General features: G+C 28.7%; 4 protein-coding genes across 7 annotated transcripts in view; 1 reads left to right on the top strand and 3 right to left on the bottom strand.

The window, feature by feature from the left end:
• LOC111689569 (carbonic anhydrase 2) overlaps window positions 1-645 on the bottom strand; it is a 10,170-nt gene extending 9,525 nt beyond the window's left edge. Inside the window, exon 1 of the mRNA XM_023452041.2 lies at window positions 627-645. Coding sequence (XP_023307809.2) covers window positions 627-645 — 19 coding nt within the window. The remainder of the gene's footprint in view (window positions 1-626) is intronic.
• A 7,370-nt stretch (window positions 646-8,015) lies between these two features.
• On the bottom strand, window positions 8,016-13,139 carry LOC111689414 (Y+L amino acid transporter 2). 4 transcript variants are annotated; one of them, XM_046948119.1, is made up of 6 exons: window positions 12,662-13,139; window positions 11,655-12,141; window positions 9,080-9,324; window positions 8,543-9,012; window positions 8,303-8,452; window positions 8,016-8,216 (listed from the first exon to the last, which is right to left on the bottom strand). In XM_046948119.1, exons 2-6 carry the CDS (start codon window positions 12,089-12,091, stop codon window positions 8,031-8,033), a joined length of 1,488 nt encoding a protein of 495 aa, XP_046804075.1. In that variant the 5' UTR covers window positions 12,092-12,141; window positions 12,662-13,139; the 3' UTR covers window positions 8,016-8,030. The 4 variants fall into 4 exon arrangements, with proteins under 4 accessions (XP_046804075.1, XP_046804076.1, XP_046804078.1 ...); XM_046948120.1 differs by having other exon boundaries at window positions 11,655-12,138; XM_046948122.1 differs by lacking the exon at window positions 12,662-13,139 and adding an exon at window positions 12,488-12,650.
• A 129-nt stretch (window positions 13,140-13,268) lies between these two features.
• LOC111689533 (NKAP family protein CG6066) lies at window positions 13,269-14,867 on the bottom strand. The gene has a single exon (XM_023452003.2). The coding sequence runs from the start codon at window positions 14,755-14,757 to the stop codon at window positions 13,345-13,347; it is 1,413 nt and encodes a 470-aa protein (XP_023307771.2). The 5' UTR covers window positions 14,758-14,867; the 3' UTR covers window positions 13,269-13,344.
• Window positions 14,868-15,158: 291 nt separating this feature from the next.
• On the top strand, window positions 15,159-18,611 carry LOC111689671 (coatomer subunit gamma). Its single transcript, XM_023452144.2, has 8 exons — window positions 15,159-15,330; window positions 15,533-16,188; window positions 16,247-17,357; window positions 17,419-17,600; window positions 17,675-17,849; window positions 17,910-18,095; window positions 18,166-18,318; window positions 18,380-18,611. The coding sequence occupies exons 1-8, from the start codon at window positions 15,291-15,293 to the stop codon at window positions 18,508-18,510; spliced, it is 2,634 nt and encodes an 877-aa protein (XP_023307912.2). The 5' UTR covers window positions 15,159-15,290; the 3' UTR covers window positions 18,511-18,611.
• The last annotated feature ends 763 nt before the right edge of the window (window positions 18,612-19,374 follow it).

Below are 19,374 nucleotides of genomic sequence, written 5' to 3'. Positions count from 1 at the left end.
CTAGACTATAGACTAGACTATAGACTAGACTATAGATTAGACTATAGACTAGACTATAGATTAGACTATAGACTAGACTATAGACTAGACTATAGACTAGACTAGACTGTAGACTAGACTAAAGACTAGACTATAGACTAGACTATAGACTAGACTGTAGACTAGACTATAGACTAGACTGTAGACTAGACTATAGACTAGACTATAGACTAGACTAGACTATAGACTAGACTATAGACTAGACTATATACTAGACTATAGACTGGACTATAGAGTAAAATATAGACTAGACTATAGACAAATTATCTTTGTAATTATACTACGAAAACAAATTTTCTTAAATTTCTTTTTATTTTTTTATCTTTTAACAAATTCTTGTATCTTTCCTATTTCCAGCATCTTTAACCTTTACATGCCAAAAACTATTTATGTCCGCCAAAGAAGAGAAATATGACTAAATATATACAAAATAAGTTGCCCAACTTTTTAGAAGTATATATACATCAACGTTTTTTTATTATAATTGTAATTATTTATTATAAAATGTAAAAAAGAAACGCTTAAATAGTAAGACAAATTTCATTACATGACATCACATCAATAACAAAAGAGAATAACATTATTACCTGATAAACTGTCTCGCATTTTTTTAGAGTGGTTTTATACTCATTATTTCATTTGTTATTTTTGATATTTACTATTATTTTAAAGTTTGTTTTTTTTTTTAACGTACATAATTTACAAAGTGCTACTAAAATGTTTTTAAACTTTCATACACAAAATAAGCACAAATATTTTAAAAAGCAAATCAGTTTTGTGGTACAATATTAAAGTTGGACTTATGAACTTTTTGTAGTTAGACTGTATAATTTTAATTTATTTTTAGTATATAGTTATCTAAATTATTTGACAAATATTTTGTGCGTAGTCTCATTGACATTTTCGACTTTTTAAGAAGTTCTTTATGACGTTGTAATCATTTAAAATCATTTAAACCAAAAATCTTCTTTTTTTTAAAGAATATTATTTAAATTAATATTTCGTTTTTTTTTAACAATTTTCTTTCTTTTAAACAACTAGCCAGTGTATTTACCAGTGTTTGATTTTTAAACAGTCATTTATTAAATTAAATTTTTATAAACATTTGCATTTTGGTTTGGTTTTCTTTTATGTTACATACAACATCATTTACAATTTAAGATTTTCATTTGTTCATATTCAATTAAATTATTTTATTTTATAGTTTTATATTTATTTTATTATAAAAATTTGTTTAATTTGTTTAATTGACTATAAATATGTATTTTAAGATATAAAACGAAATTAATAAACGAAGTTTTTATATGTCACAACAAATGGTGGAATTTTTGTGAGCTTTTTCCTTGAGCGACTGGATATGTTAACATTAACACTGATTCTGCAAAAAATAACAATAATTTGCTAATCATTTACAAAACATTTTTTGTTTAAGATCTTCTGAACAACTGCCTTTGCCGTTTTCTACTACTATTGGAGAATTTAAATGTCTTGTCCAATATGCTGAGATATCGTTCGTTGAAATTTCTCCGGTAGAATGAAGGTAACATTTATTATTGCTTTAAACTTTATATTAAGATATCTGAAAGTAGGACCAAGATAAAACGAAGCCAAAGGATACGACATTTACACAACATTAAAAGTGTTCAAAATGTGATGCAGTTTCAACATAGATTAAGCCTTTAGAAAATTATATTTTTTTAAATGTTATAACGCTTTATATATGGCTTTCATAATGTAGGCTTAGATAACTTGATAATCTGAGAAATTCTGAATACCTTTAGAATTCTGAAAACCTTTAGAAAGTTTTATCTTTTAAAATTTCTTCCGTCTTTTATCATAATCAAGTGATAAAGTAGGAGAATCCAAACAATCTCGGTTTTGTTAAGTTATCATCGTTAAGTATATATATAGATCACCAAACAATACAAATCTGGCTCTGTATAGGGTTAACTAGTATCTAAAATAAAACCGAGAAATTCTTTACTTTGTTTACGAATATTTCAAGAATTCTATATAGAATTTTTAAGGCAATTTTTTACTCGTATGCAAAATTTGCTATTCTTAAAACGTGAAATTTAATTTTATCGTTTTTGGCCGTATACAAACACTTGTCTACAAGTACGACACTTTTTTCTATACGTTTTTTTTTTGGCTAAAGCCAAATTGTTTTTGGTTTAATTTATAACTTTAATTTTATAGCTTAACATCTGCGTTAAAAGAATTTAAATGAGTTTTAGAAATTGTGAACAAAAAAATATTCTTTTGTTAATTTGGTATTAGAAAAAGAGTAATAAGGGAGGCAAGATCTATCATAAATGTATGTATGTAAATCGTATTTATTATCATAAACTTGTATCGCAACAAATAAAGTAATGTTATACAACATTAAACGTGTGCGAAATGTATTTATTTATTTATGTACATATGGATGTAATTAATAAATTTACCATAAAAAAAAACTAGAAACACAGTTTATGTCTGCTAAAATCAAAATTCACGTTTCGAATATTTATTCTCAAATTGACATCATTTCAAATTTTGATTTTAAAAATTACAGTCAATGATAATACAAAATTAAGTTAACCGTTGGTTTACTACAATCAAAGTTTTAAATCCATTATTAATTAATAAGATTATGATTAGTGTATCAATTACACTTTTGTTGTTTGAATATTTTATTTAAAATTGCTTGGTGTCAACATGTTATCAATATTTTGTTGCATTTTCTTCAGGATTTAAGAATATGTTATTTGCTTATAATAATATTTATTAAAATCTAAATATTGTTTCACATCCACCAGTTTTATTACTCACTGTATATATTTTCTATTTAAAATTTATTCATATCTAACCGCAACATTTTATAGTTTTTTAATAACCTCCTATTTTATTATTCAAATAATTAATAAAGAATATAATAACCAAATTCAATGCGATCATTTATGTGCATGGCGTTTCAAAATTTGCCATTTTTTCAGAACATTGAAAGAATATTGATTACCACTAATATATAAAATTGAATCAGAATTTGCAATAATTAAATTTAATATATTAACTTAGATTTACGATTTTTTTACATACTTTCAAGTTTAGTTTAAGATTCATGAGCAGTGATCTCTTCGATCTGATGATAAGATCCTAGAATAAAAGAATTTTACTCTTAATCAATTAATTAAGTAATTTTCTATTTTCTTATGTTTGGAAAAGTCCATTTACTTCATATCAGTAGAAATGTTGTCAATTTTAATTCCAGATCCTTGAGATCATAATCATGATTAATTCTAAAGAATAAGTTAAACAAAATTTGATCATTATGATACATTAATTTTACCACAAACTATTTTATGACTTATATTACAAAAAAATCAATAAAAACTTATTTACTCATCATAAATTATAATGAATTTTGATTCAATGAATATTCTAAACTTAACATCTGCAATATACATATGTACATAATTAATACCAAAACTCTTTGAGACAGATTGGTTTTTTTTCTAGTATCAAATCCACTAACAAATTGTTACAACTTATTATACAACTTATTTTATTCGCAAAATGCCTAAAATATGATTTGTTAAGAAAATGCTTAAGAAATATATGAATGAATTTTTGGTGTTAATTATTTGCAAATATTTGTTGTATCAAATAAATTCACACATATTTTTTTCGATTTGATTAGTGTTAATGAAATAAAATGAAATTGTTATTTTACTTGATCATTATAAAATTCAGCTGAATTTTGTTATACAATCTTGAAATAAGTGTAAATATTTAAGGTGTCAATAGAAAATGATGACAACATTAATAGTTAAAATGGAAAAGAGGAAATAAACTGCAAAAATCTGAAATTTTTTGGTACCATGGATAGATAGATAGATAAATAAATAGAAAGATAGATAGATCGATAGATAAATAAATAGATAGATAGATAGATAGATAGATAGACAGATAGATAGGTAGATAGATAGACAAATAGAATAGATAGATAGATAGATAGATAGATAGATAGATAGATAGATAGATAGATAGATAAGTAGATAGATAGTTAGATAGATAGATAGATAGATAGATAGATAGATAGATAGATAGATAGATAGATAGATAGATAGATAGATAGATAGATAGATAGATAGATAGATAAATAGAAAGATAGATAGATCGATAGATAGATAAATAGATAGTTAGATAGACAGATAGATAGGTAGATAGATAGACAAATAGAATAGGTAGATAGATAGATAGATAGATAGATAGATAGATCGATAGATAAGTAGATAGATAGTTAGATAGATAGATAGATAGATAGATAGATAGATAGATAGATATATAGATAGATAAATAGATAAATAGATAAATAGATAAATAGATAAATAGATAAATAGATAAATAGATAAATAGATAAATAGATAAATAGATAAATAGATAAATAGATAAATAGATAAATAGATAAATAGATAAATAGATAAATAGATAAATAGATAGATAGATAGATAGATAGATAGATAGATAGATAGATAGATATATAAATAGATAGATAGATGTATAGATAGAGAGATAGATAGATAGATAGATAGATAGATAGATAGATAGATAGATCGATAGATAGATAGATAGATCGATAGATAGATAGATAGATAGATAGATAGATAGATAGATAGATAGATAGATAAATAGATAGAAATAAAGTAAAAAGCCATATAAAATGATAAACCAATTTTTCCGGACTTTCTTTGCATTTGCGACAATGAAGTCTGTAGTCTGTATTGGATTACAGGATTGACTCTATTAATATAGTTATTGGTCACGTGTTTAGTACATTAAGGCGAACAATTGAGATCTATTCCTAAATTTTACTCCTCGAGACACTTATAATCTAATATGTTGTACAGTATCAAAACTTACAAATGATATAAAAACAAAATAAATTAAATAAATGTGTGTTATTTATTTATTTATTTGAATACAACTCAAAGTCATACAAATTATTTTATATGACTTAATTTTCATTATCACAATCAATCGAACTCACATAGTCGTCATCATGATTAGATCGTTCACTAATCACACTTTAATATCAGCAGAAGTGTTACTAATATTATCAATCAATAGAACAACAATTGAATATTTCGTATCAATATTTGTATGAGAACGGACAGATAGACTACTGTTACGTTGGAATTGTTAGTATTAAATATTTAGATATTTTTCTTTATACGTTACGAGTATAAGAGAGAGAGTTTATTTACATTTTTTTGCATATTAAGATATTTTTACTTATTTTTTGTTGTATTTACAAATGAATTGAAAAACTAAATCATTTAGTTTGAACTAATTTTTTTCTTTATTTTTGCATTTGTTTAATTTTATTTATTTATTCATTTGTTGCTATATACATATGTTAAAGAGAAAGAAACAAATAAGTTAATCGTTAAAATTGAAAAAAAAATCCCTCTGGTAAGATTTCGGAGAATTTCGAATTTCCCCCCGATTTGTGTGGTAGTTAGTTGTGTTGTGTTATCGATTTCAAGAAGTTTAACAACTGAAGCATTTTCGTTTTCATTTTACCTGTAAATGATGATCAACGTTTAGTGTGCGACGACACCCTGTCGAGAGGTGATGATTTTTAATTGAAACGATTGGAGTTAACGGGCGTGTGCAAAAATTGTTTTATAAATAAATTAAGGAATTTTTATATCCTTATAGTGTTCATTTACTACAAACAAAATAAAAATCAATAAAAATAATGTTACCAAAGATTTTCTTAATTTTTGCCACGGTTTTAATTATTGGCCAAGGTAAATTCGATTAAAGTTTGAAAGACAATTTTCAAATATCAGTTAGGTGTTGTAAAAAATTTATGGAAAATAACAAAATATAACTAATAAAATAAATATTTGCAATTATAATTTAATAATTACACAATAAATTTTATTATAATAAAATATAAAATAAAATTAATTTCCCGTTTTTTTTTTTTGGTGTTTTGAAATTTTCAATTGCAGAATAAAATTATTTAAAATGAGATTTTTAAATCTCATTTTTAAACAAATAACAAAGCATTAATATTTTGATTCAAATTGTCATAAATATTTTGAAGTGATATGTCTTTTATATTCTAAATATTTTTCTAAATAATGGACCTACGCTGATTCCGAAACTGGTCACAGAACTTTTCCACCACACCAGGATATACATACATATGTATCTCTGCCATTGTCATTGTTTTGTCATTTCATTCACAACCCATCGCAATATTTGTTGTAGACCCATAAAAGTATATATATTCTGGATTCTTATTAAATGCTGCTCTTCTTCGGCTCTAGACATGATATGTCCTTAACTAGAGAAGATAGAAAGCTGAAATTTTGGCACTGTTTAGCATTGGTAGTGCCCGTACATCTGACCCACCGGATTACAGATGAAACTGTCGTATATATGATGAAACTGTTGCATAAATCCATAACTGCCCTTCTACCCAAAGAAAGTCTCCTTTAAGTAACATAAAATTTAAAATAAACAAGTGCTATAGGAACCAAAATTTTTCTGCTTAATGAGGATCGGTCAATTATTGTTCCTACCCTCATATAAGTTTCCATTCAAAAAAAATTAATGGAATGCTCATTACTAGCCTAAAAGTATGAGCATAGTAACGGGAAACAAAATTTCTTCACCAAATTTTATAAGGTTCGGTGGAAAACTGATACTACACCCCCGTAAGTTCCTCTTCAGAAAATCTATTTAACAATCATTTTTGCTTTAGAAATTCAACAAAAGCAAGTTTGATACGAATCAAAAACTTGCTATTAAAGTTTTTTGATGTAATGGACAAATTTTGACTCCAATTACGGATACAGTAATTTTAAAACATTTTAAAAACTTTTAAAAACTTTTCCTGTTCCATCTATGAGATTTCAAATGATATCTATTCTGAAAAACGATCTTTAAACATATTATGGAATCTTTATAAAAAGATATGCCCAAACCACTGTGCTACATTTTACTAAAGTTTCGAAAGTTTAATTTTACATTTATTTTTAACATTTTATTTGTGATCTTTCGGATTATAAAAGTTTATTTTATTTATGAATATTTTATGCTATTTTCTTTACTGATATCATTTTTTGGTTATTTTTAACTGTTTGTGTAAATTTTGCTTTCGAATACGCATACAATATGTAGTATGTCTATATCTAAAGCCTTAAAGTATGGATGTTTTAAATTAAATATTGTCATGTGATGCTAAAAATACATTCATTCACACAAAACACATTTATTAGCAACAATTTTTTCACTTAATTTATATATTTTTTTTTGCTCTTCTTAAAGTACAAATATTGTATTAGTTATCTTACTTTTATTATTTATTTGTTTATTTTTTTTTAATAAATTTTATTATTATTTTTGTTAAATTTGTTTAAACAAAAAATATATAAAAAAATAAACATTCGGTGACACAAGTTCAATCTAGTTGTCAATTATTACGGTTATTTTTTGTTATTTACATTTTAAATAAAAATTATGTAAATTAAATATTTAAATAACGGTATAATATAAAGTAAAGTGTGAATGGGCATAACTATCTTAATTTCTGAGTGATTTGTTTGTAGCAAAATATTTACCAGGAAAATTTAACAAGTCGAGTTTATAATCTAGTTAGAAGTATACTATAGTCTAGTCTATATTCTAGTCTAAAGTCTATTCTATAGTCTAGTCTATAGTCTAGTCTATAGTCTAGTCTATAGTCTAGTCTATAGTCTAGTCTATAGTCTAGTCTATAGTCTAGTCTATAGTCTAGTCTATAGTCTAGTCTATAGTCTAGTCTATAGTCTAATCTATAGTCTAGTCTATAGTCTAGTCTATAGTCTAATCTATAGTCTAGTCTATAGTCTAGTCTATAGACTAGACTATAGACTAGACTAGTTCGAGGATATAGCTCTACACGCTGAAAACTACTTGAAATATACCTTCTTAGATTAAATTTCTCCATTCTACTTACTTATTAAGTTCAACAGCCATTGAGGTTTAGATTTCCACACAACACCCACATAATAAAAGGGTATACCAATAACGGTGATTAAAACACCCATACCTACTTCATAGGGTGCTACATAGATCGGCACTACCACCAAAAAGGCACAAATAATAACAAAAGCTATTGGTATCCACATAGAAACCTATTGAATTAAGTAAATAATTAAATTAACACAATCATAAAAATTGTATAATAATAATACACATAATGAAGATATTTTCTACTTACCTTAATGGGTCTCTCCATATTGGGTCGGGTATAACGGAAATATAATACAGCCGAAACTGACAACATAATGAAAAATGATTCCACTATACTGCTGTAGGTGATGAGTACATAGACATCACTACAAACCAACATAATAATTGATAGAGCACACTAGAAAATACAATTAATTTATTAAGAAAAAAATCAAAAAATAAATATTAACTTAACAACTTAGTGAGAGTAAGTAACACACACACATACCAAAAATACTAAAGAGGGCAGGGGTGTAAAGTGTTTAACACTAATATGAGACAATATGGCGGGCATATGACCATTACGGGCACCCACAAAACACATACGAGATGAAGTCATAATATGCACAGAAAGACCGCCAAAAGCTGATATAGCAACCATAATCGGTATGATAAGAGACCAGGCGCCCAGAATTTTATTGCCAAATGTTACAGCTATAGCATCAGAAGCTTGCATTTCGGCGGCACTTAAAACAGCCAAATAGGCCATATTTGCCAAAACATAAATAATCGTCACTAAAGGCAATGATATGTAAATAGCACGTGGTAAATTGCGATAGGGATCTCTAAGTTCTTCAGTCATAAAATTCAAATAATTCCAACCGGCATATGAGAAAATGCCTGAATAAAAGGCCACCGATAATTTGCCAGGATCAGTCTGTGTATTTGCAAAGGCATCAGTGAAATTTTCATAATGTCCTAAGAATTTATTGAAAGAAAATAAATTAGTAATCAAATAGAATTTTAATTATTTTATAAAACTTACCCAAAAACATCCATACTAAACCGATAACTATAATCATAACTAAGGCGGCTATTTTGGTGAACATTATAATATTTTGCATTTTTGTGGTGACTTTCATGTAGAACGAATTTAAGTACGTTAGGAAGCATATTGTTATGGCTGCTAACATTTGTTTAGCCGCTGTGGGTATTTCACAGCTTCCCTCGTAGAAGGGCTGTAGAACGTATGAGGCAAAGGTTAAGCCCATAATGGCATTTGTTGTAGGTCTAAGAATTAAATAAGAAAATATTTTTTTTAAAAAATGTTTCAAAATTCAATTTTTGTTAAAATTCTTGTTTTTAGTGAAAACAAGTTTTGAACATTTGTTTCTCTAAAAAAAATATTTTTTTCGAAAAAAATTTGTTATATTTAATTCTCATATTTATGTGAGAATTAAATAAGAAAAAAATTTTTTATAAAAACTTTCAAAATTCGATTTTCACCTAAAATTCTAGTTTTCAGTGAAAATAAGTTTTTAACATTTGTTTCTCTTAAAAAAATATTTTTTTTCGCCAAAAATTTGTTATATTTATTTATATATAACTTTTTTATTAAAATTTCTTTTTTTGCAACAAAAAATTTTCTATCTCTTCTTTAATATTGTAAAAAATAATTAAAATCACAAACATATTAACAAAGACTCTTATCACTTTAATAAAGAATAAAAAAAAACATAAAATACTAATTAAATCTATCGTAATCATAATTGATTTGACTCGTATCAAAGAGCAAACTAATTAGTATAAATTAATAAAAAAAAATAAATTAAAATAATTTTTTTCTAACTAGAATATTTTAAAACTGCTAAATATGTAAAACATAAATACAATTTAAACAAGTGTGGCGGTCATGGTCAGCCATATCGTACCCTACACCAGTCAGTATGTTAAAAATGTGTAGTCATTTCTGAAGAGGAGTTTGTATAGGGTCTAGGGTGAAATGAGGCCTGATCATTACAAAAATCGGTAGTGTAATTTAAGGTTCTATAAAACTAACTTTTGCCGACTTTTGTTGACATAATAGAACATTTAACTTAATTATGATTCCAAAGTCTCTATTTGGGGGCTACCCTTGTATGGGGGCTAGGCGAAATAATAGACCGATATCAACCAATAGCGTTCGCCCTTGTAGCAAAAGAAGGGTATATGCCAAATTTTATCAAACTATCTTGAAAATTGCTACATGTAGCGTTTACATGTACACACGGTCATAGCTAAATCGAAGAGGAAGTGATTCCGATTGGTATGCTTTAAGGTGAGTGTGGGTGTGTTACGATGATCAGCTCAAACGCACAATACCCTCCCCACTACAGTGCTGTAGGGTATAAAAACTAATACAAAATTTTTAACTAGAAATATGAATGCTAAAGCTGGAATGAAAGAAACAATTGAGTTTCCCTCTTAAAAATTTTTTTGATATGCTGGCGACAATTTTCGAAAGACCCTCCTGGTAACCTTGTTATTCCAGATTAACGACAATTAGTTATTTGCGTAAATCTTAAAATCCACATTTGTAAAATTAATTAAAATCAATTGACAAAAATTTAAATTAATAAAGGCCTTTTATAAAATTATACCCATATAAACTAAAGTATTTTGAATAACTATTGTAAATTAGATTGAACTTATACCGCTTTAAAAAAAATAAGATTTAACATTAAAAATATATTAATATTTTTAAGACTCTAGAGTCTAGACTTTAGTTATATAAAAAGCATACAATTAGGAAATATTAAATTCTTACTATATTTTTTAATTCTTACTATTTTTCTTAAAAAAAATCTTTAATAAAACCTAATTAATTTGTGCTATTGTGCTAAGATGATGACATACATAAACAATTTGTATTTTATTTATATTTGTATAGGTTTATACAATTTTTCTACTGAACTATGTTGCAAAAATATTAATAACAATTATAGATTGACCTATTCTAATACGGAGATGTCACATATAATGCCCAAAACTGACATAAAGTCCCTATTATTATGAAAATTGAAAAAAACTTTTATTTCGATTTTAGAAGAGGTACAAGGGAGTCTATTATAAAATTCCATTTCGATCGAAAGTGAAATTTTATATTAATTCTTTTCCTTTGACATTAGATTCTATCCTACCCAAAAAAAGGAGTATGTGTCACAATTTTCCAAATCACCTTCTTTAAAAACTTAAAAATAAAATAATAACAAATTTAAAATTAAATAATTTTTTTTAATCTACTTTACTAAACATGTGTAAAAATTGCCCATACCAGAAGCAACAACAAAATGAATAACATGCAAATAACTAGTTTGAAAATAAATTAAAGCAACTTTTCACAAAAAAAAGCAAATTAGTAATTGTAAACAATAATTGTCCGACAAAAAAAGTGGGAGATTAATTAAAATCGTATGAAGGCAAATATAACAATTTCAAATGATATAATCAAGGCCACCACTACTTCACAGACATTAAAGTAAAGACTTACAACAGACATACAGAAATTAAAATATAACAAGATAAGAAACTATAATATAGAATTTTAAAAACTATTATCAATAAACAATTTATATACTTACACAAAAATCATCATAGCATCCCAAAGATAAAGAAATGCAGGCAATGAACCATAAGCTTCCAAGATATATGCATAATCACCACCCGACTTGGGTATCGAAGTGCCCAATTCAGCATAGCACAGAGCACCAATCATGGACAGTAGGCCACAAAGCACCCATATTATAAGAGAAGTGCCAACAGCTTCCACCTCATTGATAACACCTTTGGGAGATATAAAAATACCGGAACCGAATATAATGCCCAAAATAATGGCGACACCCTCAAGCAGACCCAATTGTTTTTTCATTTGTACTCGACTGTTGTTGGACTCCTCGGAGCCACCGCGTTTATTGTGATCATTTGCAGTTGTCGCAATTATATTTGGTGGATTTTCAGTGTTAGGTGTTAGTAACACCATTTCACTAGTCGGTGACTGTAAATCTTGTGTGATGGGCATTTTCCGCTCTCAGATAAATACGTTCGGCCTGCTCCACGTTTTAAATTCTACTAAATAAAAAATTTGTTGTAATTACAATTAAGAATAAAAAGAGCAATAATAAATTATTATTATGTCAGTTATCGTAGTGTATGCACATTTACTTAAGAAAAATAACAAAAAAAATAATAATATAGTAAATCAATAAACAATAGTTTATTGTAGGCTACAGTCTTTCACACACAAATGCCGGTTTATTTTGTTGATGATGCTGGTCACACCAAAAATATATCAATGTATGAATGTGTGTCTGTACATATGTTTATTATTGTAATATTTCTAACAGACTTTTTCTTTTTGTTTTGCTCGCCTAATTCGTTAACATTTTACAAAAATGCATTTTTTTATTACACTCACTCGCTCTCTCGCACACAACCCCCTTTTCTTTGGTGACGAAAATGTGTGTCACGGTTTTATTTCTTTAAAAAACACCTACTTCTTGTTTCACAATGTTCTTAATATTTTAGGTTAGAAAGTCAGTATTTTTAGTTTTTTCTACAAATAATTTTAAAATTAATAATAATTATTTACATTTAATTTGTTTGGTGCTTTTATTTATATTGTTTATATTTTTAATTATTACTTTTGTTATATTTTTTTACTACTTTGCAGTTTGTGATAAGAATATGTAAACACGCGTGCTATCACTATAAAAGATTTGGGCCGACAAACATTAACGGCGGCAAAGGTTGACACTAAAATTTTCAACGACGGCTAAAAATCGACTGACTATTGACTACGATATTAATAACCCTTTAATGCTTAATATGAAAATACTTATAAATTTAAAAAATATCCATAAAATTAAAGAGAATCAGACAAATAACATAAAACCTTTCAAAACCGAAAGAAATTTTTTAATTTCTATAAAGTAAGCTAGTTTCAAAAGAGACCTCTATCGGGTCTGCTGTACTTCCGTTTACCAGTGCCTAAGGTCGGAATCGAACCAATTCAAACCGTTAATAAAAATGTTTTTGTTTTTAGATGTCGATCTTTTTTAAAATTATTAAGGGTTTGTGTAATAATAAAAGTAAAATAAAAATGTGCAATATTAAAAAGTTATTCCTTGCCATATTATACTAGACCAATAGTTCTCAATTATAGCATTATACTTTCCCCACAATAGCCTTGTAAGATATCAATAGAAAAAACATTTATTAATAAGTGTACCAACGTCTTTATACATATGTACTTCCCGTTATAATTTAATTTTATTATTTCTTTTCTTTAGCATGTAACTTTGAATTAATCATATCCTTAAATTGCGATAAAATCTTATTTTCACGCTTTTGTCGTTCCTCCTTGCTGAACATAGCCAAAGCACGTTTTTCATCAGCCGAATATATTTGATTTTCCTTACGTATACGTACAGCCTCCATGCGCCGATGTCTGCTGCCGCTCATAACATAGCCGACAGATTCGAAGGTGGCTATTTCATCGGAGGTTAAACCAATTTCACCACGACGTGGTATACGTTTGCCCTCTGCTATATAAGCAGCCATTGCGGCACCTTCACCCGGCAGTAAAGCGCGACCAAAATCTTTTTGATTTAGACCACCTGTTTGACGTAACGTGGGACCGAATTCATCTTCTTCGTCCTGTACCTGGCTATTATGGGTATTTTTCGTAGAACTAGATTTCGCTTGGTATTTATCATCGGATTCATGGGATTTTTTCGATTTCTTTTGCTTTTTCTTCATTTTTTTAGACTTCTTGGTTTTGGATAATTTTTTTAAGTTATCCGCAGTCTTTTCCACCCACACTTCTTCATTATCATCATCACTAGATGATGAGGTATCACTATCCGAAGAATCGCTGGAACTAGATGATGATTCAGAATCTTCTGTAGATGAATCATCTGAAGAACTTTCTTTCTTCTTTTTCTTATTTTTTGATTTATTACGTTTTTTTGTTTTCTTTTTCTTGGATTTTTTGCTAGACTTCTTTTTACCCTTTTTAGATTTTTTCTTTTTGGGTCCTTGGTAGGTGTGCTCTAAAAGTTTAACATCATCATCATCTTCATCATCGGAATAAACTTCTGGATGTGTAGGACTTTTACCCCAAACATCTGCGGCTCCTTCTATACCAATAACCTCACGTTCTTCTCTTCGCTGTTTTAAATATTTCGCATCCAATTTGTTGTACTTGTCATTACGGCCATTGTTGGCTCGAAACCCCGAGCCATGGCGTTTTCTATCCTCTTGTGGCAATAAAACTGATGGTTGACCGCGGAAAGGATTGTTTGCTCTTTCTTTGTGATTGTTGTTTTCATGATACTTATCATTGGGCCATCGATCTACAGGTTTTTTATGAGAACTACGACTACGATCTGATGAACTACTGGATGTACTTCTATGTCGGTTTTTACTTCGGGAACGTCTACTATTCTTTCGTTCGGAACTTTCCCCATAATAACTTCTATTCTTACTAGCAGATGGTGAAATACTGCGTGAATGACGCCTGTGGCCGTCTTTTCGATTAGGACTTCTTTTACTATGTACTGATTTTGATCTACTTCTGGAGTGTCTGCGTCGCCGATCTTTTTCTTTCCGATCTCTAGACATGGAACCTCTACGTCGTTCTTCTGGAGATCTATGTCTACTTCTGGATCTAGTAGGCGATCTCATTATAAATATTATTAATTGAAATTTTTTACAAATTTATTTATTTTCACAAGCCAACATAAACTATTAAAGTTTTTTCTTTTGATCAGCTGTTTTTTCTTTTGTTTTCGCAATAAAAAATATGGCCATATTAAATTTCCAAATCTTGCCATACTTTAAACGATTATATTAAAGATATATTTTTATTAAACAATTTATACAATACCTATTCTATATTATGAAAAAAAATCAGGAGACTAAAATATTCCTTATTTTGAATTTTTTCATATTAAATACAAGCAAACATGCTTGAATCTATCACGATCCGGCATCACTAAATCACAAAATATTTCAACTGGTAATACTTAAAAGATTTTCACAATATTATTTAAAACTGGCAATGCTTTTCATGCAATTTTGACATTCTTTTATTAATCTGTGTGACGTGTAAATTTTTTTAACATTATTAAAGAAAAATTCTACCAATTTCATTATAAAATAATAAAATATTTCGAAAATTATTGCTTGTATTTAAGTAAAAACAATCAATTACAATAATGGGTTCATTCCGTCGTGAAAAAGAAGATGAAGAAGAGGGTAAGTTGTCACCAAAAATAATAGAAAACAGCTAACTATCAAAACCGCTATCAAAATTTCTTACAAAGATAAAAAATTCGATGACTATATTACATTATTCAAAAAACGAAAAAGATAGTAGGACTAGAAGAAAAAGTCATTTGATATTGTTAAAAAGTCTTGTTAAACATGCGTTTATTTAAAAATATTAAATCCTCATCAGGTCCTAGTAATATCTATCAAAATTTGGAGAAAACTTCGGTTTTACAAGAGACACGAGCCTTCAATGACACTCCCGTCAATCCCCGGAAATGTATACATATTTTGACCAAAATCTTATATTTGATCAATCAAGGCGAGCAGTTGGGCACACGAGAGGCCACTGACTGCTTCTTTGCCATGACCAAATTGTTCCAGTCGAAGGATGTAGTTTTGCGTCGTATGGTTTATTTGGGCATTAAAGAATTGTCCTCTATTGCCGAAGATGTTATCATTGTTACCAGCTCTTTGACTAAAGATATGACTGGTAAAGAAGATTTATATAGAGCCGCTGCTATACGTGCCCTATGCAGTATTACTGACAACACAATGCTTCAAGCAGTGGAGCGTTATATGAAACAGTGTATTGTGGATAAAAATGCTGCCGTATCTTGTGCTGCTTTGGTAAGCTCATTGAGATTGGCTGGTACAGCTGGTGATGTTGTAAAACGTTGGGCCAATGAGGCCCAGGAGGCTTTGAACAGTGATAACATTATGGTTCAATATCATGCTTTGGGTCTTTTGTATCATATTCGTAAATCTGATCGTTTGGCTGTTACCAAATTGGTAAACAAATTAACTCGCAATTCCATGAAAAGTCCTTATGCTGTTTGCATGTTGGTAAGTTTGCTTTTAAAGTATAAAAATAAGTTATAACTCTATCACTACTTTATTTCAGATTCGCATTGCTTGCCGACTAATTGAGGAAGAAGATATTTCGGCCGATGAAATGTCTGAATCTCCCATGTTCACTTTTATTGAATCCTGTTTGCGTCACAAAAGTGAAATGGTCATTTATGAAGCCGCTCATGCTATCGTTAATTTGAAGAATACCAATGCTCGTGTTTTATCACCAGCTTTCTCTATTCTCCAACTATTCTGTAGCTCTCCTAAGGCTACTTTACGTTTTGCCGCTGTACGTACTCTTAACAAGGTCGCCATGACTCATCCAGCTGCTGTTACCACTTGTAATTTAGATTTAGAGGGTCTTATTGCTGACTCTAATCGTTCTGTGGCAACACTTGCCATTACCACTTTATTAAAAACTGGTGCAGAATCTTCGGTGGAACGTTTGATGAAGCAGATTTCTTCATTTGTAGCCGAAATCTCTGATGAGTTCAAAGTGGTCGTAGTGCAAGCTATTTGCTCTTTATGCACAAAATATCCACGTAAACACAGTGTTTTGATGAATTTCCTTAGTGGCATGTTGCGTGAGGAAGGTGGTTTGGAATATAAAACATCTATTGTTGATACCATTATCACTATTATTGAAGAAAATGCTGAAGCTAAAGAATCTGGTCTCTCACACTTGTGCGAGTTTATTGAGGATTGTGAACACGTGTCATTGGCCGTACGTATTTTGCATCTTCTAGGCAAAGAGGGTCCTTTTGCCGTACAACCATCTAAATACATAAGATTTATCTACAATCGTGTTATTTTGGAAAGTCCAATAGTAAGAGCTGCTGCTGTTACCGCTTTGGCACAATTTGGAGCTTCTTGTCCAGCACTTTTGGGCAATATACTTGTTCTCTTAGGTCGCTGCCAAATGGATCCTGATGATGAAGTACGAGATCGTGCCACTTACTATTTGCATCTCTTGCAAACAGAAAAACCAGAATTATATAAACATTATATTATTGAGCGTGAAACATGCTCATTGGCTCTGTTGGAAAAAGCTCTAGTTGAGCATTTAAGTGGCGATTGTAATTCTAGCTTTGATTTATCGATTGTACCCAAAGCCACGGTTGTTAAGGAAGAAGTCAAGGATGAAGCTATGCTTATTTCTAATGGTAAGTTAAAATTATAGTTATTTGAAAATTAGTTTATTTTTATTGGCATTTATTATTTAAGCTCCTCGTGCTCCTAAAATTACCAGAGAAGAAGAAAGTGCCGCCAGATTGGCTCAATTGCCTGGTATCCAAGCTTTGGGTCCAATTCATCGCACTACACCTGCTATTCAACTTACGGAAAGTGAAACGGAATACACTGTATCCTGTATTAAACATATTTTCTCAAATCATGTTGTATTTCAGGTGATTAAAATCAATACATATAAAAATAATTTGACAAAGACATCAATCCTTATTCTCAACATAAATATTTACAGTTCGATTGTCTTAACACTTTATCGGATCAAATTTTGGAAAATGTACGCGTAGAATTGACTATACCCGATGGTTTTATAACACGTGCGGTTATACCTTGTCCAAAATTGCCATATAATGAATTACAAACCACCTTTGTTATTGTTGAATTTCCACAAGATGTCGGCAGTTCAGCAGGTAAACTTATTTAAACTTTATTGTTAAGCAAGATTAAATTGTTATTGAAATTTAATTTAGCTACATTTGGAGCCACTTTACGTTTTGTGGTTAAGGATTGTGATCCTAATACTGGTGAACCAGATTCCGAAGAAGGCTATGATGACGAATATATGTTAGAAGATTTAGAAATAACGGTAGCTGATCAAATACAAAAGAATAAAAAGAGCAATTTCCAAGCTGTATGGGATGCAGCCGATACCGAAGGTTTGTTACGAATGATTATTACATATATTCAACAAGATTACATGTTTATTTATTATTTAACAAATTTTAGAATGGGTTGAAGCAGAAGATACCTATTCCCTATCGGCTGTTAATACTTTACAAGAAGCAGTAAATACAATTATAAAGTTCTTAGGTCTAGCACCCGCTAATCTATCAGAAAAAGTTCCCGAAGGTGTGGCCACTCATACATTACTATGTTCAGGTAAGTTTTCCAAAATTGCAGAAAGTTTTAGCTTAAATTATTTACGTTTTGCGTATTCCAGGCACATTTAGAGGCGGAGCGGAAATTTTGGTACGTTCAAAATTAGCCCTAGCTGATGGTGTTACCATGCAGTTAACTGTACGTACCACAGATCCAGATGTGGCAGAATTAGTAACAGCAGCCATTGGATAGAATCAAATTGACCTTTTTGCAGAAACTTCAATAGCTACGAAGTTTTCCAATTAATTCTAATAACAATTGAATACACACAATATAATTTACATAAAACTCTTTATAATGTTTTTTATATAAAAAAGGAGTTTTTTTCTAAGTAAAAATATATTAACTCTTAAAGTATAAACAAACATCTTTAAATAGGCGTAATAACCTTTTTTTATATTATTTTTCTTTCGAATGTAATTCGTTTATTGTAAACATTCATGTTACTTTTTTCCAAAAATTACAACAAATAATACAAATTCCTTTTTTATATTTACAAACGAAAATCTATCATAAACTGTTTATTTTGTTTGTGTTTTTGAAGATCATTAAAACGTTAATAACTTAAGCATTTTATTTAGTATTTATAAGTTAAATAATATACAAAATTATATAATAATAAAAAATAAACAAAAACTGCTCTCAGAAAAAAAATCCATAAATGTGATGAATGTTTATTTAGCTTTTCAGTATTAATTTACTTTGATAACATTGACACTGAAGCAAATATGTTTTGTATACATTTTCCTTTTAAATGTTTTTCTTGTTGATCTAATTAGTAATATGAATAATATAAAAATATGAAATTTTATGTAAATTATTAAAACAATAGTAAACTAACTTGTCTTTAAACTGTGCAAATAACGCAAAATGTCAACAGTTTTTTTGGTAAATTTTAATACAATAATTTTAAAATCGAAAAATTCCTCACAAACCACTGTTCTGTTATGTCGCCAAAGAGGCTAATGCCCCGTATTCACACAACTTTATATCTCAATCTCACTTAAAGAACAACAAACATATGGAAGAACCATTTGCTATAGTAAATAAAGATTG

Source organism: Lucilia cuprina, chromosome 4 (assembly GCF_022045245.1).
Source record: "Lucilia cuprina isolate Lc7/37 chromosome 4, ASM2204524v1, whole genome shotgun sequence".
In the NCBI taxonomy this organism is placed as follows: domain Eukaryota; kingdom Metazoa; phylum Arthropoda; class Insecta; order Diptera; family Calliphoridae; genus Lucilia; species Lucilia cuprina.
Note: the sequence above shows the minus strand (reverse complement) of the source record. Positions and strands in the feature narration are given on the sequence as shown.

What these genes read in the sequence shown, in the direction of transcription:
- LOC111689414 (XM_046948119.1), bottom strand. Translation starts at nt 12,091, where the DNA reads ATGCCCATCACACAAGATTTACAGTCACCGACTAGTGAAATGGTGTTA. An exon ending in TGCCCTCTTTAGTATTTTTG is followed by an intron (nt 8,453 to 8,542) that starts GTATGTGTGTGT and finishes TGTATTTTCTAG; the next exon opens with TGTGCTCTATCAATTATTAT. An exon ending in ATATGGAGAGACCCATTAAG is followed by an intron (nt 8,217 to 8,302) that starts GTAAGTAGAAAA and finishes TTAATTCAATAG; the next exon opens with GTTTCTATGTGGATACCAAT.
- LOC111689533 (XM_023452003.2), bottom strand. Translation starts at nt 14,757, where the DNA reads ATGAGATCGCCTACTAGATCCAGAAGTAGACATAGATCTCCAGAAGAA.
- LOC111689671 (XM_023452144.2), top strand. Translation starts at nt 15,291, where the DNA reads ATGGGTTCATTCCGTCGTGAAAAAGAAGATGAAGAAGAGG. An exon ending in AAAAGAAGATGAAGAAGAGG is followed by an intron (nt 15,331 to 15,532) that starts GTAAGTTGTCAC and finishes AATCCTCATCAG; the next exon opens with GTCCTAGTAATATCTATCAA. An exon ending in CTTATGCTGTTTGCATGTTG is followed by an intron (nt 16,189 to 16,246) that starts GTAAGTTTGCTT and finishes ACTTTATTTCAG; the next exon opens with ATTCGCATTGCTTGCCGACT.